This window comes from Paramisgurnus dabryanus, chromosome 3 (assembly GCF_030506205.2).
Source record: "Paramisgurnus dabryanus chromosome 3, PD_genome_1.1, whole genome shotgun sequence".
NCBI lineage: Eukaryota > Metazoa > Chordata > Actinopteri > Cypriniformes > Cobitidae > Paramisgurnus > Paramisgurnus dabryanus.
Window position 1 is genome coordinate 8,035,716 of NC_133339.1, and position 24,058 is coordinate 8,059,773.

Consider the following 24,058-nt stretch of genomic DNA (forward strand, 5'->3'; position numbering starts at 1 on the left):
ATTTTATGAACATACTGAATAAATTAGAAAATATACACATAAAAGAGAATGGTGAAATGAAAGACTTCACTTCTCTTCTTCACTGTTTTCGATTCACTCCTCCTCCTGGAGTATCTGAAGATGAATTGGTTTTTGCTCCTGCTGTGGGCTTCACACTGAATCCATCACCACACATTAGGGAACTTAAGCTGTTTCACAATTTATAAATGAGCCAATTTTATATGAAAACTACCTTGTCAAGATGCAACATTGGTTTCTAGTCTCTATCAGTCCTTCCAGAAAAAACGTTGTGGGCAAAATCCTTGATCTTGCGGCACGTTTTCTGAAATAAATGCGATGGAATATGCAGGATATTTATGCAATTTCATGCGCTGAAATTGCGGGAACTTGCAAAAATTGCGGGAATTTGCCAAAATTGCGGGAACTTCCAAAAACTGCGGGAACTTGCAAAAATTGTTTTCAACTTTTGCAGCTTTTCAATGATGACAATCACATCACTTTATAATGTTCCCATGGTAACAGGGGACATGGTTGTGCTTGTGTGAGGTAAATGCAACATTTTTCAACTTTCTTCTAAGATCGCACGGAAATCTGCAATTTATGCTGCCAAAGTGCGGTGTATTTCAAAAAATGTGTCCCCCGCAATAAATATGCGGACTTTGGCTGATTATGCGTTAAATTATGTGATCGTATAATCGCGTTTTTCTGGAGGGACTGCTCTATCTTTAAATAAAACTCTAAATCATAGTTTTTTTGTGGTCACTGTGGACTGACTGACACACTACTGCTGTTGTGTTTGTGTTGCAAATCTTTCCTGGCTCCTCCTTCTCCATGTTTTAGACCAAACCATTTCCTGACCTGAATACTGGTCTGTTCAGTCTAAAGACTCACTACAGCTGTGTGTTAATCTCTTTTACTATGGCTTTTGTGGAAACACTTCTCCTGAATGTCTCTAGCACAGGAGCTTTACTCGCTGCTCTTCTTCTGCTTTTGGTTCTTTATTTCTGCTTTAGGTCTCCAGAAGATGACCAAGAACCTCCAGGACCCAAACCACTGCCACTTGTGGGAAACCTGCACCTTCTGGACCTCAAACAACTTCATGTGAGCCTCTGGGATGTGAGTAGACTTTTCTACAATGTAATTTTCTAGATGTTTCCCATCACAATTGTGTAAACCTACCAAAAAATGCAAAAAATGCATTCACTTGAGTCTTGCAAGTTTAAACAAGCGTGATACAAAGCCTAGTTCGTAGTTCATAGGTTAAGCAACACCTGTGTAACATGGATTTTGTACTACTGCTGCTTTTTCTGTCCGCACTACAATGTAAATATTTCATACTCCAATGTGCCTTTAATGTTAAATGTCTAAAATTGCACAAATTATTTTCCTTAGCATTTTTTTCAATTCTTGTCTTATGTTGTGTCTCACCACATGGGTATAAGTGAAATGTTTTTTCAAGTATTGACAGGTATTGACAGCTAAAAACATGAGATAGAATGGAATAAAATGCTAAGGAAATAATTTGTGCAATTTTAAACATCACGCTTGTTTAAACTTGCAAGACTCAAGTGAATGCATTTTTTGCATTCCATAAACCTTCCGACCTCCACATAAGGGGCTGAACCTGGGCTTACTACAAAAGGCCGGTCACTATGAGTTCCTTAACCCACGGTAGTGAACTAGGCAAACTGGGAAGCGAACTAGCCTCAGTATATTAAAAAAAGGCAATATGTAAAATTAACAGGTATGAATATATGCACAAACCTACAGGCAGGATAAATACCTGTATATGAGAGACGAGCTCTAGATATAGATATTATAAATATGACAGCTGTACCAAACTTTTCTCATAGTATTTATGGCAATAATTTAGCTCCACAATGGCACCACTGTGTAGCGCTAAAACGGAGCTGCAAGCTGACACAGGAGCCGATCTGTACTTTTTTTTGCTTGTTTTGCATGTTTTTATATAAAAATTGAGCATGTTGTGACTGTTTTCATGAAATTATTTATATATATTATTTGAGGATCTCTGAACAAAACTATTGAATGCAGTCTGCATGAAAAACATAGCCTGCATTGTTTATAGAAAATAAATCCTTTATCAGTGCTTTGAATTTGTAATGTTATAATGTGGGACAGGTTTGTAACATTTTTACTGTTTTCCTTGCTCTTGTTAAGTTATCAAAGAAATATGGGTCAGTGTTCAAAATTCATCTTGGACCCAAAAAGATTGTGGTTTTGGCCGGATACAAGACGGTTAAACAAGCACTGGTGAACCAGGCTGACGAATTCGGGGAAAGAGACATAACACCCATATTCCAAGACATCAATAAAGGACACGGTAACACATCACAACTGTTTTACTATTGACTATTAACTAATCGGACTGTTGTTTATTTGGGCAAATGTTTACATATAGACTAAATTATTGTTTATAGTGTTTTATATTATAACAGATTAAAAAAGCTTGTGTTAATACATTCTCATTATGAATTAAGTAGCCTACGTATGAAGATAATTTCATAATTTTTACAAAGCAATGTAAACTTTATATTAAACATAACAAGAGCATTCATTTTGTAACTTAAATGAATTTGAAATGATGATGTGCTGTCGCGTCAAATAGACAACAAAGTCAAATGAAATCTGCTTAACTCAGCAGTAAATTTTATTTAATCTCAAATTTCAAATGGTTCGTGCTCTCTATCATTAAAAACAATCACATCAACAGCACACGCAGGGTTTGTCAATGCCGCTTACTATGTATGTATGTTTGCTTGTTGTCAATGACAGTTAATGTCCACAAACACGCTTTACTTCATGCTTCCATCTCCTTTTCCCTCTTTCTATTTCTATTCGATGGCCACAGTGTCCGTACTGTGACAAGATATTCCATTATTATCCAAACTTCTATTATTGAATCTTATGATGGCGCCTACTATAGCCTGTTTGTAATCTAAAACATTATATAATTTTGAGGAAATACAGAAATGATTCAAAAACGCACAACAGCAGCTGTAGAAAATTTTTTGTAGGAAACAAAAAACGCTTTTTTATACCATCGCTTTGGCGCCCCCATGGTGCTGCGCCCTTATGCACCGCATATACTGTAGCACATACCCACTTTTTGCGCCACTGGCAGCAGCCTTCCGATTGAGAAACGAAAACCCTCATTGTTTTGTCCCACAATTCTATGCATATGTGTGCGTTGAGAATGGGATTGGTCGACCCTGAGTTCGAAAACAAATAAAATGGCCAATGGCCTGAATGTATTTCCCAGAGCTGCCCTCATGCCTCCGAAGTCAGCTGCCTAAACTTAAGGACGCAGCCAATGCAAGAAAGAGGGATACAATTATAAACTAGCTTTTGGAAACAAATTGGAAAAGAAAAACAAAGCTCTAAACAAGGATTGACTTTGTGTAATTTGTATAACTTGGTTGTATGTAAGTTGAATTTTTATAAAAGCTCTCACAGAGAAAAATGACAGATCAACAAACAGTATGTTTTTTTCCAGGAATCGGCCTTACAAATGGTGATAGGTGGAAAACCATGAGAAGATTTGCTCTCTCAACTCTTCGAGACTTTGGGATGGGAAAGAAACTGAGTGAAGAGAAAATTATTCAGGAGACGCGATATCTGCGGAAAGTGTTTGAGACCTTCCAAGGTGTAACAACTACAGCGTACAGTTCATAAATGCCAATTTGAGTGTTGAGGTTTAATAACATCTGATCTTCGTTTCTGTATCTCTTGCAGGAAATCCTTTTGATACAACCCAGCCAGTAAATTATGCAGCTTCTAACATCATTTCAGCTATTGTTTATGGAAATCGGTTCGATTATGAGGATCCAAAGTTTAACGAAATGGTTGACAGGGCAAACCAGTTCATCCTCATGACCGGCTCTGCTGCCATACAGGTTTAAGATTCCCAAGTTTTCCTCTAGGCGACACTTTTAGCCTTAATTAAGATGTTTGTGGTATTTATATGATCACATCTTTAAAAATGTTCAGTAATACATTGTGTTTCATTTATTTTCATTAAAGGTGCAGTGTGTAACTTTTTAGGATCTCCTGAATGGACCCTTTACAGTGGTTCTAACGTGGGTGAACGTGATTTCACCAAGTAGGATGTGATCCTGCATCAACACCATTGTTGGTCCTGGATCAACATTTTCATTAACCAGTAAGATTGCAGGATTAGGATTGGGATGTATGTTAGATTTAGGATTTATTGGGTTAGGGGCTTTTAAAAATACCCCTCAAACTATTACTTCGCACTAATTTAAGGGTTTAAAAATGGTTAGGGTTTGAGTTAAGGGTAAGTTGGGGTATCTTTGATTAAAACGTTGATCCAGGATCACATCTTACTTGGTGAAATCACGGCACTCAGATATGATGCAGTTTACCAGCATCATAACGTCTGGTTGTTGCGTTTGATTGCACTAATATAAATATATATATATATAGTGTATGAAAACACGGCACAGTACAGTGTTCCCTGGTAAGAGATAGTCTGACTGTATGTTTTACTTGATCGTGTGGCTCCACCTGCAGATCTACAACATGTTTCCAGTGCTTAGGCCGTGGCTGAAGACCTGGAGACTGCTAATGGAATGTGTGGATAAATACCATGCTGAAATACAGGTGCTGGTGGATCGCTTACGGGAGACCTTTAACCCTTTTGACTGCAGAGGATTAGTTGATGCCTTCTTTATCCAAAAACAAAGCTTAGAGGTAGAATATCATGAATTTATTTATAAAATGTGTGGGTACGTATGTTTAAAACTAATTCTCACCCTAAATAATAATAAAGCATGTTTTTTGGTGATTTTAACAGAAATCTGGAGAAAATGATTCACAATTTAATGATCTGAACCTGCTCATGACTGTGTCCGACCTGTTTTCTGCCGGTTCTGACACCACCGGCACAACGCTACGCTGGGGTTTACTGCTCATGGCCAAATATCCTCACATACAAGGTCATAGCAGGTCAAACTGTTCTCTTTATATTTACAAAAGTAAGTAAAGATATGAAAAGTTTTCTGTTTGATCTTCTGGGTCATAGATCGGGTTCATGAGGAAATTGACAGGGTGCTTGATGGACGTGAACCGGTTACAGAGGACAGGAAGAATTTACCTTACACAGACGCTGTGATCCATGAAATCCAGAGACTGGCGAATTTAGTGCCCTTAAATGTGCCACATAAAACCAGCTGTGATGTGAACTTCAATGGATATCTCATCAAGAAGGTCCGTCTTGCTCGTATTGTATAATATTCACACTTTACAGTCTGTTGTCCAGCTTATCTTTCACTAGTTTATTTTAAGGAAATGTACTCGTTGTGGTTGTATCCAGCTAAAATTAAGGCTCCAAAACCCCCAGTATTTATCACACTAATGTTGTCTGTGTTTTATTCTGAAATCTAGGGGACGTGTGTTCTGCCACTGCTGACGTCTGTTTTGAGAGATGAGAGCGAGTGGGAGACGCCCGACACTTTCAACCCTGAACACTTCCTCAATGAGAACGGTCAGCTGATCAAACGTGATGCCTTCATGCCCTTCTCTGCAGGTAATAAACTTTACTATTCACATCAAAATCAATTTGATTTGACTTACTGTTGTTTAACACTTATTACAAATGCATTCCCTTCTTTTCTCTCAGGACGCAGGATTTGTTTAGGAGAGGGTTTGGCCAGGATGGAGCTCTTTCTGTTCTTCACTTCTCTTCTTCAGTGTTTTCACTTCACTCCTCCACCTGGAGTCTCTGAAGATGAATTGGATCTCACACCAGTTGTGGGTCTTGTCTTGAACCCCTCGCCACACAAACTGTGTGCAGTCAGTAGGGTAGAAAAACAAAAGGCAAAATAACTAAATATATACCTCATAAAGATTGTAAAACATAAAGACTCTTAAAGTGGCGTACAGTGACTTCTTTTTCGAGGGCACACGACTGCAAAGTTTGTCAAAACATGTTGCTCATCATGTCAAAATATGCGTTTGGTGCGTCATGTGAACCTATGTGCACCACACATCATGCAAAATACGTGCTTGCTGCAGACTCTTCTAAAGGGTTTATGATAAAAGAGACGCCTTTGCATTAGTATCTTGCGAGTATTTTGTGAACCTGAGTGTCTCTTTTATCATAAACCCGTTCGATGCGTGTGCAGCAGGCATGTATTTTGACAAGACTCATGAAGCACAAAAGTTTACATGACGCACCGAACACATATTTTGAAATTGCGCCCATCGGAGGAGAAGTCACTGGCTGCCACTGGACACTTGTATCACATTATAAGACTCTTTTACTATTATATTATCCCATTAGCTTTTACATCACACATGTACATTCTGTGCCTAAACATATTCAATTGCATTTTTTGTTGGTGTAAAAATATATATGCTGTATAAATATATGTAGATCATGTTTGCATGTATGCATTTGACAGATACTTGTATGCAAACTGATTTACAAGGCATTTAAGCTATACATTTATCAGTATTTGTGTTCACTGGCATTCAAACCCATGATCTTCTCACTGCTAACCCAATGATCTAGCAGTTGAGCACAGGAACATGATATTTCTGTAATGATTAAATAAAATACTCTTCTAGAGGAAAATCGAATCAGCTTCGTTCGTATTTTGAAAAGAAGACTGCAAATTAGTCACAGCTTTTGCTCATTTCACTACTTTTTTTCTTCATTATGTGTGTATAAAATAAATCAAACATCTTTAAACAGACTGATCTCACAGAAAGTTGTTATAGTCCCGGAAATTTTTATTTATTTATTTGTGTCCATGGCACAAAATCAGCTTTGTTTGTGTCTTGAGCACAAATATCTTTTTCACATCACTCAAACAAATTTCTATAAAAAAAAATGTTGTGTGCATGGCACGAATTTCGTGTCATTTTATGTATTGTTTCCTCATTGTTTTTTTTCTATTTTCTTACCATTGTCGCTTGAGGTTGGGATCACTTTCTGTTAAATTTTTAGACATCCTAACCCAACTCCAGGCGAGAATAGTTTTAAAAGCGAAAGACAAACATGTAGAAACCAATACATAAAAGTATATCCTACCCAAATCCCAAATCCAACCCCAAACGACAATGATTTTAAAATAGGAAAAAAATGACATGAAAAGAAAGTCGTGCCACGGACACGAAAAACTATTTATACAAATTTCTGCAAGTGACATTCGTGCTCAAGGCATGAAAAAGCTGAATTTCGTGCCATTGACACGAATAAGTGAATCAAATTGTTTGTGACTATAAGACTTTCCATGAGATCAAGTTGTCTTTAAATAAGATGGTGCTGCTCCCTGCTGGACATTTGTTACTAAATCAAACCTGGTATGAGAAAAGAGACAAGTGTGATGCACATGTAAATAATACTTGTCAAGATGACTTTCAGTTCAGAGTAAAAAGGAAACACAACTCAAACTTTTGACCAGAATGACATACGTGACCCTGGACCACAACACCAGTCATAAGTCGCATGGATATATTTGTAGCAATAGCCAACAATGCATTTTATGGGTCAAAATTATTTTATTTATGCTAAAACTCTTTAGGATATTAAGTAAGATCATGTTCCATGAAGATATTTTGTAAATTTCCTATAGCCTCCAAAAGTGTTCCCCGCAAAACCACCTCACATTCACCTTAATGGATACTTCATCAAGAAGGTCAGACATTGAATCATAAAATCTGTAGGCTAAAACAGAAACAAAAATGTCCCCCTGTAGTTGATAATTTTATGATTTATAACTCATCTTTGGGCAATATAATAACATATGTAAAAGTTTCACCCTTGCCTCATTTAGTACGTGGATCTATAAATATGCAAATTAGCCCCCGCCTCATAGATGTGAAAATTCAATTTAGCCCCGTCTTCACTTAGACCATACATATACAGTTTTTTTAAATGCTTTAAAATGGCAACAAAAACCCAAAGCACATGGAAGAAAACAAGCAACTACGGTTGATACAGATTGAAGAATAGTCAGGAATGCAAAGATTCAGCCTTTCATCACCTCTAGAAAGATCAGAGATGATATGAAATTATCTGCAAGTACGTTGACAGTCAGAAGACATCTGATTGAAGCTAAGCTTTTTGCAAGAAGCCCCTATAAAGCACCATTGTTGAATAAAAGGCATGAGCAGAATCACATCAACTGGCCCAAAGAAAAATGGTGTAACATTTTGTGGTCTGATGAGAGTAAAATTGTTCTTTTCGGGTCAAGTGGTTATCGGCAGAACCTCATGCGATTCCTGGGTACTGAATTCAAGACACAGTACACTGTAAAGACAGTTAAACATGGTGATGCAAAAATCATGGTATTGGGATGTTTTTTATACTACCGTGTTGGGCCTATTTATCGTATACAAGGGAACATGGATCAGTTTGAATACTTGAAGAGATTATGTTGCCCTTTGCCAAAGAGGAAATGCCCCTAAAACAAGACAACAACCCCAATCGCAAAATCTTGGTTCCAGACAAAAAGGATTGAGGTTATGGAGTGGCCAGCTCAATCCCCTGATCTCTACCCCATTGAAAACTTGTTGGGTGACATTTTTCTGACGCAAAACCTAAAAAATGACGGGAACTGTGACTCCTGGGTTGAAATACCTGTTTCTGGGTGCCAGAAATCTGGTTGACTTGATTTGACACAGATATGCAGCCATTTATCAGTTTCAGACACATAACTTCTAAGTCTGGTTTCACACATTGCAATCGTGAACTGCACTAATGTTGTTTAGCGCTGATGTTGACAGGTTAAAGCATTCACAATGCACGGGTAAGTATCACAAAAGTAGGGCTGAAGCAGCTGTGCTGCAATGGTTTCAGCGCCAAGTTTATTCAGCATCCATGACTCGTCCAACTGTGTTGATGGTGATTGGTTACATGTTTGTGATGTAGGAGACAAAGGCGATTTCAAACCGCAAGAATGAGATTGTCTTTATAAAATTTCTGTTTTATAGAGAAAATACTCGGCAGTGGTGTTGAAAGATGAATTTGCACATGGTTTGTCTTAATGCATATTAAAAACATCACTTGTTCACACTGTTAGTTGCTAAAACACTATAACCAGGCTTTTGAACTAAAATTTCAAAACCATAACGCCATTTTTCAAAAAGCACAATCAATTTGCCGAACTATAAGTACTATTCCCCTGCTTTAACATGAGACAGATTTGATGAACTGTTACTGTAAGACTCTACACACAAATCCCTACATTTCTCAGTGCTTACACCATCTGGTCATATGAAATGCACTAGCATTCAATACTGTTCACTCAAGTCAGCACAGCTTAGGCTCAATTAGCAAACAATTACCAAGCTGGAAACACTAAGAGTCAAAATTGAACACACATCAATCAGATCCTTCAACAGATAGATTAAAAGGCCTGAATCAGTTCACTGAGCTTTGGAACAATAGATCCACAGAGAAATGAAGGAATAGGTCGAGGAGGAGGAAGAGGAGGAGGGAGAGGAGTTGGTGAAGGAGGAGGAAGAGGACGTGGTGAAAGAGGAGGAGGGAAACGTAGGAAAAGGTGACAAGCAGTCTCAGATGAAATTCGAGTCACTCTAGCTGACCATGTCCTTGTCCATGGTATGACTATGAGGGAGGCTGAGCAACGAGTAAAGCCTAATTTGAGTCGCTTCACTACTGCCTCCATCTTCAGGGAGGAAACAGATCGGTGTACTTACAGTAAGACTGCTCTGTACAGTAACTTTAGTGTGCATACCACTGTTGGACTATGCTACTGGAATAAAGAAATGCACCAAAATGCCTTCCATACAGATAGACATATCAGTAGATCAATGCCAGGGGTGGATCATGCAAGAGGATTTTACCCTCGCTGTTTGGCTAGGACCAATATAGCCTGTGATGTGGACGAGATTCACTGGCCTGACCCAGAACAAAGACGGGATGTTGAGGAGGAATAATTATTTTTTAATTATTTTTACAGTTGTGCTGTGTAGAACATGAAAGAATAAAAAATTTGCTAATGCATACATTGATTGTGTCTTTTTTGGTCACATGAAAAGGTTTTTGGGGGGGAGAACCACAAGCAACTTACCAGTTTTGGATATATTGTTTTAAATTTATTGCACCAGTGTGTAAGACTATGTTGTAGTGTGTGTGTTTTTGACAGCTTGTGTGTGTTGTCTGAGTGAAAAGTGTGGTTTTTCCGTAAGAGTGAATAGTTTTGAGTGTAGAGCTCCATTTTGATCTGAAATATGATGTTTGGAGTATTGGGTGAGATGTTATGCAATTGTGTTTACTGTTTTGAGAATATGAGGCATAGTTTCAATAAATGTGTTTAGTAACTGAGAAAAACTGTAAGCTGTTTCACAATTTAAAAATGAGACAATTTTATATGAAAACTACCTTGTCAATTCAACACACATCATGTTTGCTTATGTTGGTTGATTTAAAATCAAAATAGAAAAATATTAAGATGCAACATTAGTTTCTAGTCTCTATCAGTCCTTCCAGAAAAACCCTATGGACAAAAATCCTTGATCTTGAGTTTTCTTAAAAGTGCAATGGAATATGCGGGATATTTATGCAATTTTATGCAATGAAATTGCAGGAACTTATATATATATGTATATATATATATGTGTGATTATGGAATTATTCAAGCCCCGCATATTTTGCGCACGGAAATCTGCAAATTATGCTGCGAAAGTGTGGCATATTTAAAAAATTGGCTGATTATGCATTAAATCATTGCATAATCACGTTTTTCTGGAGGGACTTCTCTATCTTTAAATAAAACTCTAAACCATAGGTTTTTTGTTGTCACTGTGGACTGACTGACACACTACTGCTGTTGTGTTTGTGTTGTAAATCTTTCCTGACTCCTCCTTCTCCATGTTTTAGACCAAATCATTTCCTGGCATGAATACTGGTCTGTTCAGTCTAAAGACTCACTACAGCTGTATGTAAATTTATTTTACTATGGCTTTAGTGGAAACACTTCTCCTGAATGTCTCCAGCACAGGAGCTTTACTCGCTGCTCTTCTGCTGCTTTTGGTTATTTATTTCTGCTTCAGGTCTCCAGAAGATGACCAAGAACCTCCAGGACCCAAACCACTGCCACTCGTGGGAAACCTGCACATTCTGGACCTTAAACAACTTCATGTGAGCCTCTGGAATGTGAGTAGACTTTTCTTTTTAATTTAATTTTCCAGATATTTTATTTACAGTCGCAATGAAATGCGTTGGGGTCTCAAAATTGTGTAAACTGACCAAAAATTGAAAAAAAAAAATGCATTCACTTGAGTCTTGCAAGTTTAAACAAGCGTGATACAAAGCCTAGTTTGTAGTTCATAGGTTAAGTAACTGCGTAACCTGGATTTTGTACTACAGCCAAAAACCTAAGATAGAATGGAATAAAATTCTAAGGAAAATAACTTGTGCAATTTTAGACCTTTGTGACCAGTCACGGAAAGTAGGGACACAAGTCGGATCTGGGGCATTTTGAGTTATTCACAGATTCTGAAAGTGCAGTTTCTAAGGTTTCCAAAGATGTGTAACACATGGAAATCTGATAAGATTTGAAGAAGTTGTGGCCATTTGAATACAACACATTCAAGAAAGAGAGTGTCGAGAAAATTGAGAAAGAAGAGTTAGCACTTTTCCCTGCCTGAAGAGACAATAGAGCTCATTTACATCTCATTTAGCTAAGCCATACCCCCTGTGAAGCCGTTTTTAGATACAGATGTTCTAGCATCATATGTAGTATTTTGTGACAGAAGTCCGGATGACAACATACAAAAATAAACAGAACTTTTACCTTTGTGGGGATCACAAGTCCAATCCAGTCTGTTTCAGGTGTGAATCATCCAATGATTTTTGTCCACAAATGCGTATAATCCGTGAAATATAGATATAGTCTATTGTTTACATCAGATTTCGCATCGTAACATGTAAGGGTATATGAGATTACACTCCGGTAATTTACGTTCCGTTAAACAGATGAACCCACCTTCAAAGTTTGTATTTAAAATAGGGAGGTAGTATAATAGATAATCCAAACTGCGTCGTCGAAAACGTACGTCAATGACTTCATGAAAAATATTGATAGACAAAACATGTAGCCAATTATATAAAAGATTCAACGATCTCTGTGTAACTTATATGTGTTTGACTTCATGCTGCGCTGCAAGAACTGACCGACAGATGACGTCAAAGTACTGCAGCATAAAGTCGAGCAAGCCAGTGATGTACGACGCAGCTGACTGTTATTTGTTCCGCCCTAGATTCTTTTTTTTTCTTCTGTTTTGTGCGCCCAAGTTCGTTTACAGTCTGGGGAGACGAATGTTGTAAGTTTGAAAAAAAAAATTAGCAAAAATGTCTGAGGGACAGGTTAATCGCGTCACTACAGTCACGTGACTTCACGCGGTTCATAATAAAACCGAAAGAGAAGACCATGCTGAATAAAGTCATAATTCTTGCTATTTTTGGTCCAAATGTATTTTCGATGCATCAACACATTCAAGCTGACCCACTCATGTCACATGGACTACTTTGATGATGTTTTTATTACCTTTCTGGACATGGAAACCATACATGAAAGCGTCAGCTTAAAGGGACACCATGAAACTTTTTGGCCACTAGGGGGTGCTAGACACGTGTTTTTCACTTCTAGCGCCCCTAGAGCCCACAAGCGCCGCAGCACTGTCGCAAAGGAAAGGAACTGGCCAACCTTAAAACTAAACTAAAAACTAAACATTTAAAATGCTAAACGATCAGCATTTTGAGACAACAGGGAGAAACGCAGTCATGTTACAACTTTCTGATGAGGAACTCGTCCTGGCAGAAGCCATTTCTCAATCTGAAGGTTGCAGCCTCCGGATGTCGTATTTCTAAGCTGTATACGTCATCAAGACTCTCTTATTTCACAATATTAACAATTACAAAGTTGACTATTATACATAGTTAATCGTAAATTGTTGCAGTATGCTTATGACTTGCGAATGTAATGCTCAGTTTACCTTAATAACCCAGGCTTGATGACGTGTGCAGCCTGCATGTTTGACCTCCGGAGGCTGCAGCCTTCCAATTCAGAAACGACCAGACGTATTTCCTTGCCTTTTTCCAAACAAATATTGTTGCATCCTCTCTCTCTCCCTCGCCACCAGGATTTTCCGAAATGGCACTCGTTATTCCTCTTTTTTGTGTGAAAATCGCTCCAAATCCAAGTAAACCCATGCGTTTAGGTCTGCCGCTTTGTAATACGTCACGCGAGTGACAGCGGAACGCAGCAAATGAGGAAGAGAGAAGAGAGAAACGCTCGGATCTGATTGGTGAATGAGTAGGGTTTGGTTTTACACTGTGAGCAAGTTTGACTGCTGTAGCATCTTGGATTGTAATGTAAATACCATAGACACAGTAAAAGAAAGTGAACACAGCATCTGAATACAGGGAACTATATGCAATATAATCGCCGTAATTTATAAAGAACATCGCATTTATGTATGAATCAACAGTTTATATAAAAAATTGCCTTAAAGGGGAATCGAACCCGGGTCGCCCGTGTCATAGGTCCGTGACACTAAAGACTGTGCCACAGAGTCACATAATAGAAACTGCTCTCTACACTCCTTAAGTAGCCTCCAGCAAAATTCACGTTAAAAACAAATTGTGTGGAGGAAGTGACGTATGCCGTAAAGCAGTCGAATTTTGTAGTTTTTTTTGTGCTCTGGTTACTACCAGAAACCCTAAGTTTTAAAATACGAGTAAAAGTGATACAGACCCCGTCAGGCTATGGTAGACATGTCATTCAACCTATTTAAAGTCGATGTACTATCACAAGGGTCTTGAAAATTTATTATGAAGGTTGAAAAATTACATGGTGTCACTTTAAGTTCTACCAGGAAGACTCTAATACCACGTCATTCATTCATAAAATCGGCTTACCAATCACAGCTCAATGTCGACTATTTAAATGCTGAACTAACACTCTCTCCTGCTGCCCGTAGGTGTCGTAGCTGAAGTTTTTAAATATACAAAAACTGCTATCTCAAACATGGAGAGTCTTCTACGTGATCTCAACTAACAGATTCTGCAATAAAACGAAAATCAAAAATTTTGAAAAAAAACCTTTGTTTCTCATTTTCTCAAAATTTGCGCTGCCGACTTGTGTCACTGGTTTCCGTGACGGGTCACATTTAACATTAAAGGCACATGGGTGTATGAAATACATTGTAGTGCAGACAGAAACAGCAGCATTAGTACAAAATCCATGTTACACAGGTGTTGCTTAACCTATGAACTACGAACTACGCTTTATATCACGCTTGTTTAAACTTGCAAGACTCAAGTGAATGCATTTTTGCAATCCGTAAACCTTTCGCCCTCCACATAAGGGGCGGAACCTGGGCTTACTACAAAAGGCCGGTTACTACGAGTTCCTTACTAGCCTGGGCGGAACTAGAAATGCTGCGGAAGCCACCCCCTAAGGAGGTTACACTGGGTGGTAGGGGTGGGCGGTATTACCAAAAATCCATTTCATGGAATGAGTCATTTTATTTCACGGTATACATGTTTATCAGTTTATATTATTTTTGGAATATAAACATTTGCAGACATTTGCCATTCACTATAGCGTTTAACTAAATGCTCAAAACAGTTTTAAAATATGGTAGAGTTAAAGCTAGTGTTAAAGTAAATATGCCAAGAAGATAACAACAGATTAAGTCTTTATAGACAGAATCTTGTTTTTTATTAAGTTATTCATTTTATAGACTATTGAAGCTATAATATGCATTCATTGTATTTGAATGTATGCATACAGTACATTAAAAATAGGCAATATGTAAAATGAACAGGTATGAATATATGCACAAACGTACAGGCAGGATAAATACCTGTATATGAGAGACGGAGCTCTAGATACAGATATTATAAATATGACAGCTGTGCTATGAGATGATGACCATTAGGTCTGTTTTAACGCCCTTACACCTTAACCGCTGCGTCTCTTTCTCGTCACACATAGGAACCCCACGTAGGGGACGCAATGTAGGTGCCTAGTCTAACACAGGTTTTTAGAGAATACATCTAGTGAGAGTCTGACAGCCGATGCTTCGCAACATCGGCCGTCGAGGTGGTGGAAGAGTACCAAACTTTTCTCATAGTATTTATGGCAATAATTTAGCTCCATAATGGCACCACTGTGTAACGCTAAAACGGAGCTGCAAGCTGACACACGAGCCAATCTGTACTTATTTTTTTTGCTTGTTTTGCGTGCCGTGTTTATATAAAAATTGAGCATGTTGTGATTGTTTTCATAAAATTATTTATATATATTATTTGAGGATCTCTTAACAAAACAATTGAATGCACTCTGCATGAAACAAATGCATTGTTTATAGAAAATACATTTTTTATCAGTGCTTTTAATTTGTAATGTTATAATGTCGGACAGGTTTGATAACATTTTAACTGTTTTCCTTGCTCTTTTTAAGTTATCAAAGAAATATGGGTCAGTGTTCAAAATTCATCTTGGACCCAAAAAGATTGTGGTTTTGGCCGGATACAAGACGATTAAACAAGCACTGGTGAACCAGGCTGACGAATTCGGGGAAAGAGACATAACACCCATATTCCAAGACATCAGTAAAGGACACGGTAACACATCACTTTAACCATTTTACTATTGACTATTAGTTTAAAAAAAAATGGAGGTCGCATTTGTAGGCTGCATACGTCATAAAGACCGCCTTATTTAAGAATATTAAAGGATTACTCCACTTTCATAAAAAAATCCCGATAATTTACTCACCCCCATGTCATGCAAGACATTTGTCTTTCTTTGTACAGTCAAGAAGAAATTCAGTTTTTTGAGCAAAACTTTCAAGGATTTTTTAAATACTTTTAAACTTTTAACTGAGCATAAGATTTGTAAGTCACAATTACAATCATTTACGATTAACTTAGAAGAGTAGTTAACTTTATATTTGTTAAAGGAATATTCCACTTTCATTAAAAAAATCTTAGAATTTACTTACCCCATGTCACCCAAGATGTTTGTACTAGCCTTGAGCTGCGCCAGCACGACCTTACAGATTATGACTTACAAATTTAATGCCTAGTTATCTTAAAGGAAAACACCGCCATTTTGTAAATATTTGACTATGTTCTTACCTCAACTTAGATGAATTAATACATACCTATCTTTTTAAAGTGTGTGCATTTTTAATCTTTGTACAGCGCTTCTTGAATGTGTTAGCAGCTCAAGGCTAGTGTTAGCATTTAGCCTAGCTCTATTCATTCCCATGGCTCATTCCTATGGTATTCATTCCTATGGCTCCAAACAAAGATTTTATATTGTGCCACCATATTTACTTGTGCAACTACTCATGTAACAGTCTTTAAATAGGGAAAACATGAAAGTGTTTTGTGGCTTCTTAATTCATTCCTGTTTGGATCCTAAGGAATTAATGGGGCTAGGCTAAATGCTAACATATTCACGATGCGCTGTACAAAGATATAGTGCACGCATTGAATAAAGATAGGTATGTATTTATTCGTCTAAGTTGAGGTATCAACGTGGTACAATATTAAAAAACGGTAGTGTTTTCCTTTAAATAAACCAGACTTGATGACGTTTGCATCCTTCATATTCAACCTCCTGAGGCTGCACCCAGGGGTGCAACTACCCAGTGCCAGACGAGTATGCAGCAAGTTTTTTTAACTTAAATGAATTTGAAATGATGATGTGCTGTCATGTCAAATAGACAACAGAGTCAAGTGAAATCTGCTTAACTCACCAGTAAATTTTATATAATCTCAAATATCAAATGGTTCGTGCTCTCTATCATTAAAAACAATCACATCAAACAGCACACGCAGGGTTTGTCAATGCCGCTCACAACGTGAGAGATAGGCTATGTATGTGTGCTTGTTGTTAATGATGGTTACTTTTCCCTCTTTCTTTTTCTATTCGACGACAAAAGGGTGTGTATTGTGACAACTGTACATACCTGCTCGCTCAGCGCGTTCACGGCGCCGGCAAGCCCGCTGGAGATATTCCATTATTATCCCAACTTCTATTATTGCATCTTATGAGGGCGCCTACTCTAACCTGTTTCTAATCTAAAACGTTATATAATTTTGAGGAAATACAGAAATGATTCAAAAACGCACAACAGCAGCTGTAGAATTTTTTTGTAAAAAACAAAAAAACGTTTTTTATACCATCGCTTTGGCGCCCCCATTGTGCTGCGCCCTTATGCGCCGCATATAGCACATACCCAATTTTTGTGCCACTGGCTGCAGCCTTCCGATTGAGAAACGAAAACCCTCTTTGTTTTGTCCCACAATTCTATGCGTGTGTGTGTTGAGAATGTGATTGGTCGAGCCTGAGTTCGAAAAAAAATAAAATGACCAATGGTCCGAATGTATTTCCCAGAGCTGCCTTCATGCCTCCGAAGTCATTCCCTCATGAGGCAGTGAGGCAACAAGTCAGCTGCCTAAGCTTAAGGCACAGCCAATGCAAGAAAGGGGGATTAAATTATTGAATAGCTTTTGGAAAAAAATTGGAAAAGAAAAAACAAAACTCTAAACAAGGATTGACTCTGTATAATTTGTATAACTTGGTTGTATGTAAGTTGAATTTTTTTAAAAGCTCTCACAGAGAAAGATTACAGATCAACAAACAGTATGAAAATGTCATAAACACAAATTAAGAGATGACGTTTTCCTGCAGGAATTGCCTTTACAAATGGTGATAGGTGGAAAACCATGAGAAGATTTGCTGTCTCAACTCTTCGAGACTTTGGGATGGGAAAGAAACTGAGCGAAGAGAAAATCATTCAGGAGACGCGATATCTGCGGGAAGTGTTTGAGACCTTCCAAGGTGTAACAACTACAGCATACAGTTCATAAATATGAATTTGAGTGCTGATGTTTAACAAAATCTGATCTTCGTTTCTGTATCTCTCGCAGGAAGTCCTTTTGATACAACCCAGCCAGTAAATTATGCCGTTTCTAACATCATCTCAGCTATTGTTTGTGGAAACCGGTTTGAATATGAGGATCCAAAGTTTAACGAAATGGTTGACAGGGCAAACCAGATCATCCTCATGACCGGCTCTGCTGCCATACAGGTTCCCATTTTATGGTTCCCAAGTTTTCCTCTAGGCGACACTTTTAGCCTTAATTAAGAATTTGTGGTATTTATATGATCACATCTTTAAAAATGTTCAGTAATACATCGTGTTTCATTTATTTTCATTAAAGGTGCAGTGTGTAACTTTTTAGTATCTCCTGAATAGACCCTTTTACAGTGGTTCGAACGTGGGTAAACGTGATTTCTCCAAGTAGGATGTGATCCTGGATCAACACCATTGTTGGTCCTGGATAAAAATTTCATTAACCAATAAGATTGCAGGATTAGGATTAGGGTGTATGTTAGATTTAGGATTGGGTTAGGGGCTTTTAAAAATACCCCTCAAACTATTATTTCACACTAATTTAAGGGTTTAAAAATGGTTAGGGTTTGAGTTAAGGGTAAGTTGGGGTATCTTTGATTATAACGTTGATCCAGGATCAACAAAAAATGTTGATCCAGGATCACATCTTACTTGGTGAAATCACGGCACTATGCCAAATGAATTCTAACGTGTCCGCAACTCAGAAAGTTTATCAAAACGGTTTCCCAGCATCATAATGTCTGGTTGTTGTGTTTGGTTGCACTTATATTATAGTATATGAAAACACAGCACAGTACAGTGTTCCCTATCAGTCTAACTTACAAATATTAAGAGATAGTCTGACTGTATTTTGTATTTTATCGTGTGGCTCCACCTGCAGATCTACAACATGTTTCCAGTGCTTAGACCGTGGCTGAAGACCTGGAGACGGCTTATGGAAGGTTCTGATAAATACTATGCTGAAATGCAGGTTCTGGTGGATCGCTTACGGGAGACCTTTAACCCTCTCGACTGCAGAGGATTAGTTGATGCCTTCCTCATCCAAAAACAAAGCTTAGAGGTAGAATATCATGAATTTATTTATCAAATGTGTAGGTTAATATACGTATGTGTCACAGGTCGGGAGCGGACCGCCCCTGTCGCGGGTCACACTCCTCCTTCCGTTTCCAACCCGAGGAGGTCCCAAAACACCCCAATGACCAGACAGACGAGAGAGATAAAATTAACAATTTTTATTAAATATTAAAAAAGCACAATTAGGGGGATTTAAATACTTAAAAAAAGTTCAGTCCTCTTGCCTTTATCTCTTGGCAGTACAGGGATACATACAGGTGAGTACATTGGCTTTTAGCTTTGGGCGTACAGGGGTGTATACAGGGGAATGCATTGGGCTCTTGGCTTTGAGCGTACAAGGGGGTATGCAGTTATGTACACTGGGCTCTGAATTTTGGGCGTACAGGGGTGTATACAGGTGAATACATTGGCTTTTAGCTTAGGGCGTACGAGGAGGCAACCAGGCGACTGGATGGGCAGACACACAAACTGGGCATAGGCTGGCACTCTCCACAGCCACAATACCACGCCAGGCGGGAAGGAGCTTCACAGGTCACGGTCGTGTATATAAAGCAGCCGTTCAGCGCCACCACTCCGCTCTTCCGACACAGGGCTCTTCTTTCGGCCTAGGAGGTGATCCTGACAACACTGACAACAACACAGCACTGCAATTGTCCAAGTGTATACACGTCAAAAAGACTCACCCACCGCACTCCACACACTCACAGTGATATATAGTCTGAATCACAACGTTGGGCCGGATTTGTAGTCCTGGGTAATAGAGAGACTGGGGCAATGGACAACCACATGAGAACGTCCAGACCAACGATCCTTAAGCCCAATCTTTCCTCTTCTCAGCCGATTCTCCCCTTCAATCCGTTTCCTGTGTCCTCTCAACATACACGTTCTCTTCAAGATACAGTCAGATCAGAACAAATACTTCAGAATGAATTAATGACCACTTAGCTCCGTCTTTTCTTCGCCCAATTCTCGGTCTGTTCCTCGCCCAGCCTGCAAATCCACATCAACGTGTCTCTCCAACACACCGGAAACCTCCGCCTCACTCACAGCGCCTGCCGGAAAAACTCTCTCCTCAGACTCGTCTCTTCAGCCCCCGTACTCTCTCCGCTTCGCTTCTCCGCGAACGCCAGATCAACGTGGCTTTTCGACTCCTTCCTTGAAGGTTACTTTCCATCCGCCATTGGCTTCCTTTTCTCCAGACGCTCGGCTTGACTCTTGCTTTCAGTTTTTCGGCTTCCCCTCACCCGTCCCCCTTTCACAGCCACCCAGCGGGCTCCCAAAGCGCACTCGCGGAACAGAACTCCCCGAACAACTGCCCCTTTCCGCTTCTTCAACGCCCTTTTTATGAGCCACTTCTCCTCTCCAATGCCCAATCACCAATCGTCACGCTTACTTCGCACACCTGTTACGATGTTTTGTGATTTGTTTGCCTGAAGTTGGCCGGAACCGTCTGGTGTTTCATAAAACTCGTCCGGGCGGAACCATCTTCACCCTTTCCTGTTCCGCCCATAAAAGTCACTCCTTGACATATGTTTAAACTAATTCTCACCCTAAATAATAATAAAGCATGTTTTTTTGTGATTTTAACAGAAATCTGGAGAAAATGATTCACAATTTAATGATCTGAACCTGCTCATGACTGTGTCCAACCTTTTTGCTGCCGGTACTGACACCACCGGCACAACGCTACGCTGGAGTTTACTGCTCATGGCCAAATATCCTCACATACAAGGTCATAGCTGTTTTCTTTATATTTACAAAAGTAAGAAAAGATATGAAACGTTTTCTGTGTGATCTTGTGTGTCATAGATCGGGTTCATGAGGAAATTGACAGGGTGCTTGACGGACGTGAACCGGTTACAGAGGACAGGAAGAATTTACCTTACACAGACGCTGTGATCCATGAAATCCAGAGACTGGCGAATTTAGTGCCCTTGAATCTGCCACATCAAACCAGCTGTGATGTGAACTTCAATGGATATCTCATCAAGAAGGTCCGTCTTGATCGTATTGTATAATATTCACACTTTACAGTCTGTTGTCCAGCTTATCTTTCTCTAGTTTATTTTAAGGAAATGTACTCGTTGTTGTTGTTTCCATCCAAAATTAAGGCTCCATAACCCCCAGTCTTTATCACACTAATGTTGTCTGTGGTTTCTTCTGAAATCTAGGGGACGTGTGTTCTGCCACTGCTGACATCTGTTTTGAAAGATGAGAGCGAGTGGGAGACGCCCAACACTTTTAACCCTGAACACTTCCTCAATGAGAACGGTCAGCTGATCAAACGTGACGCCTTCATGCCCTTCTCTGCAGGTAATAAACTTTACTATTCACATCAAAATCAATTTGATTTGACTTACTGTATGTTGTTTAACACTTATTACAAACACATTCCCTTCTTTTCTCTCAGGTCGCAGGATTTGTTTAGGAGAGGGTTTGGCCAGGATGGAGCTCTTTCTGTTCTTCACTTCTCTTCTTCAGTGTTTTCACTTCACTCCTCCACCTGGAGTCTCTGAAGATGAATTGGATCTCACACCAGTTGTGGGTTTCGTCTTGAATCCCTCACCACACAAACTGTGTGCAGTCAGTAGGGTAGAAAAACAAAAGGCAAAATAACTAGTTAAAAATACACCTCATAAAGATTGTAAAACATAAAGACTCTTACAGTGGCATCCAGTGACTTCTTTTTCGAGCGCACACTACTGCAAAGTTCACCAAAACGTGTTGCTCATCATGTCAAAATATGCATTTGGTGGGTCATGTGAACCTATGTGCACCACACATCATGCAAAAATATGTGCCTGCTGCAGACGCTTCTAAAGGGTTTATGATAAAAGAGACACGTTTGCGTTAGTGTCTTGCGAGTATTTTGTGAACCTGAGCGCCTCTTTTATCATAAATCCGTTTGACGTGTGTGCAGCAGGCACGTATTTTGACAAGACTCATGATGCACATAAGTTTACGACGTATCGAACACATATTTTGAAATCGCGCCCTTCGGAATAGAAGTCATTGGACACTTGTATCACATTATAAGACTCTTAGACTATTATATTATCCCATTAGCTTTTACATTACACATGTACATTCTGTGCCTAAACATATTCAATTGTTGGTGTAATAATGTATATGCTGTATAAATATATATAGATCATTAATGCATTTGACAGATACTTGTATGCAAACTGACTTACAGGGCATTTAAGCTATACATTTATCAGTATTTGTGTTCACTGGGAATCAAACCCATGACCTTCTCGCTGCTAACCCAATGATCTAGCAGTTGAGCACAGGAACATGATATTTCTGTAATGATGAAATAAAATACTCTTCTAGAGGAAATCAAATCAGCTTCATTCGTATTTTGAAAAGAAAACTGCAAATTAGTCAAAGCTTTTGCTCATTTCACTACAGTTTCTTCATAATGTGTGTTTAAAATAAATCAAACCTGATTGAAATGAAATGGTGCTGCCCCCTGCTTGATATTTCTTACAAAATTAAACCTGGCATGAGAAAAAAGACAACAATGTGATAAACATTAACACACAGTAAAAAGAAAACACATCTTCAAACATTTGAATCACATACGTGACCCTGGACCACAAAACCAGTCATAAGTCACACGGGTATATTTGTAAAAAAAAATAAGATACAACAATAGAGTCTCTAGTCTCTCTCTCTTTAAATAACCATAAGTACGGTGTACATTTTAGGACATCCTCAGATGTCAGAGTCAGGTGTCAGACATCAGATGAAAAGGCATCAGGTCTCAGAAAAACCGATGTCAAGTTTACGAAATTGCACAGTCATTTCTCAGACATCAGATGAAAAGGAGTCAGGTCTCAGAAAAAACGCTGTCAGAAAAAACGGAGTCAGACGAAAAGTTCTCAGATGAAAAGTTATCAGAGTCAGGTATCAGACATCAGATGAAAAAAGTCAGGTCTCAGAAAAAACGCTATCAGAAAAAACGGAGTCAGACGAAAAGTTCTCAGATGAAAAGTTATCAGAGTCAGGTATCAGACATCAGAAGAAAAGGAGTCAGGCCTGGCACACCAAAGCATCGGACAAAACGGCATCAGAAGATTTTACACGTGGCCCACCCCTTCACATGACATCACTTACCGGAAAACTTATCGCAAACTTACCGGAGATCAAAAAAGACTTATGAGGGCACTTTTGTTTCTTTAACTGTGTATTTAATTGTAGCCTTGACATAAATTGTTGTTGTTCCCTTTCTTTCTAGCCTCTGTATAACAATGATTTATTTAAACACGATTTTACACATGATCACGCCTTTTCGCGTACCGCCACTATAAAGATATTGATATGTTTTTCTTTATTAATCCCTGTATAACGTGAGGGCCGGCGCCACGGGGGGCACTATCTGGCACTATTCCGCCCCTCAGATCACCATTAATGTTGAATGGGATTTTAATGATAAAATGTGCTATTTAAAAATCACATTTGCGTAGTTTTTGTCTTCCTATATGAATAATAAGCTAAAACAGCAATATTTTAGTTAAGGATGGTATGTGAAAGCAAACATGAAGGCTACGAACATTCCATAATTTCAAAGTTGTATATTGCAATGCCAATGACTAATTTCACCATGGACATTCAAAAATGGATTAAAAAGAAAGAAACTACAGCAACTGCGGTCCGTGTACTTTTGCGTCCATTCATTTTTCCTTTATAAATCATGATATGAAAAATAAAGTATAAACGGTTGTTGTATTTTTAAATGCAATGTTAAATTTCAAAATTTAAATTCAAACTGTATCTAGAACATCATACCCCCCCAAAAAAAAAAAAAATATTGATGTATTTTCATATTTTTGTTAATGATTTTTGCACCTTTATTATAAATTTAAAACTAAAATTAAAAAAAGCGATTATTAGCTATGTCACATTCAGACTTCTTTGGCAGTGATCGCAGTGCTTTGCTTCATGCATGTAAACATCATCATTCTACGCATTTTGTAAATTTCTTCAAGTTTTGTCAAATTATGTTAACACAGCAAGCAAAAAC

General features: G+C 38.5%; 2 protein-coding genes across 2 annotated transcripts; both read left to right on the top strand.

Moving 5' to 3' along the window:
• Positions 1–266: 266 nt before the first annotated feature.
• On the top strand, positions 267–6,568 carry LOC135734234 (cytochrome P450 2K1-like). Its single transcript, XM_065253153.2, has 9 exons — positions 267–1,116; positions 2,182–2,344; positions 3,518–3,667; positions 3,757–3,917; positions 4,555–4,734; positions 4,838–4,979; positions 5,066–5,250; positions 5,428–5,569; positions 5,663–6,568. The coding sequence occupies exons 1-9, from the start codon at positions 919–921 to the stop codon at positions 5,866–5,868; spliced, it is 1,527 nt and encodes a 508-aa protein (XP_065109225.1). The 5' UTR covers positions 267–918; the 3' UTR covers positions 5,869–6,568.
• A 4,358-nt stretch (positions 6,569–10,926) lies between these two features.
• On the top strand, positions 10,927–22,379 carry LOC135734232 (cytochrome P450 2K1-like). The gene is made up of 9 exons (XM_065253152.2): positions 10,927–11,170; positions 15,487–15,649; positions 17,730–17,879; positions 17,969–18,129; positions 18,836–19,015; positions 20,620–20,761; positions 20,839–21,023; positions 21,201–21,342; positions 21,440–22,379. The coding sequence occupies exons 1-9, from the start codon at positions 10,973–10,975 to the stop codon at positions 21,643–21,645; spliced, it is 1,527 nt and encodes a 508-aa protein (XP_065109224.1). The 5' UTR covers positions 10,927–10,972; the 3' UTR covers positions 21,646–22,379.
• The last annotated feature ends 1,679 nt before the right edge of the window (positions 22,380–24,058 follow it).

Excerpts from the sequence above, each read along its gene's own strand:
- LOC135734234 (XM_065253153.2), top strand. The coding sequence starts at position 919 with ATGGCTTTTGTGGAAACACTTCTCCTGAATGTCTCTAGCACAGGAGCT. Across the intron at positions 3,918-4,554 it reads CCGGCTCTGCTGCCATACAG|ATCTACAACATGTTTCCAGT; the intron begins GTTTAAGATTCC and ends CTCCACCTGCAG. Across the intron at positions 4,735-4,837 it reads TCCAAAAACAAAGCTTAGAG|AAATCTGGAGAAAATGATTC; the intron begins GTAGAATATCAT and ends TGATTTTAACAG.
- LOC135734232 (XM_065253152.2), top strand. The coding sequence starts at position 10,973 with ATGGCTTTAGTGGAAACACTTCTCCTGAATGTCTCCAGCACAGGAGCT. Across the intron at positions 11,171-15,486 it reads TTCATGTGAGCCTCTGGAAT|TTATCAAAGAAATATGGGTC; the intron begins GTGAGTAGACTT and ends GCTCTTTTTAAG. Across the intron at positions 17,880-17,968 it reads AGTGTTTGAGACCTTCCAAG|GAAGTCCTTTTGATACAACC; the intron begins GTGTAACAACTA and ends TATCTCTCGCAG.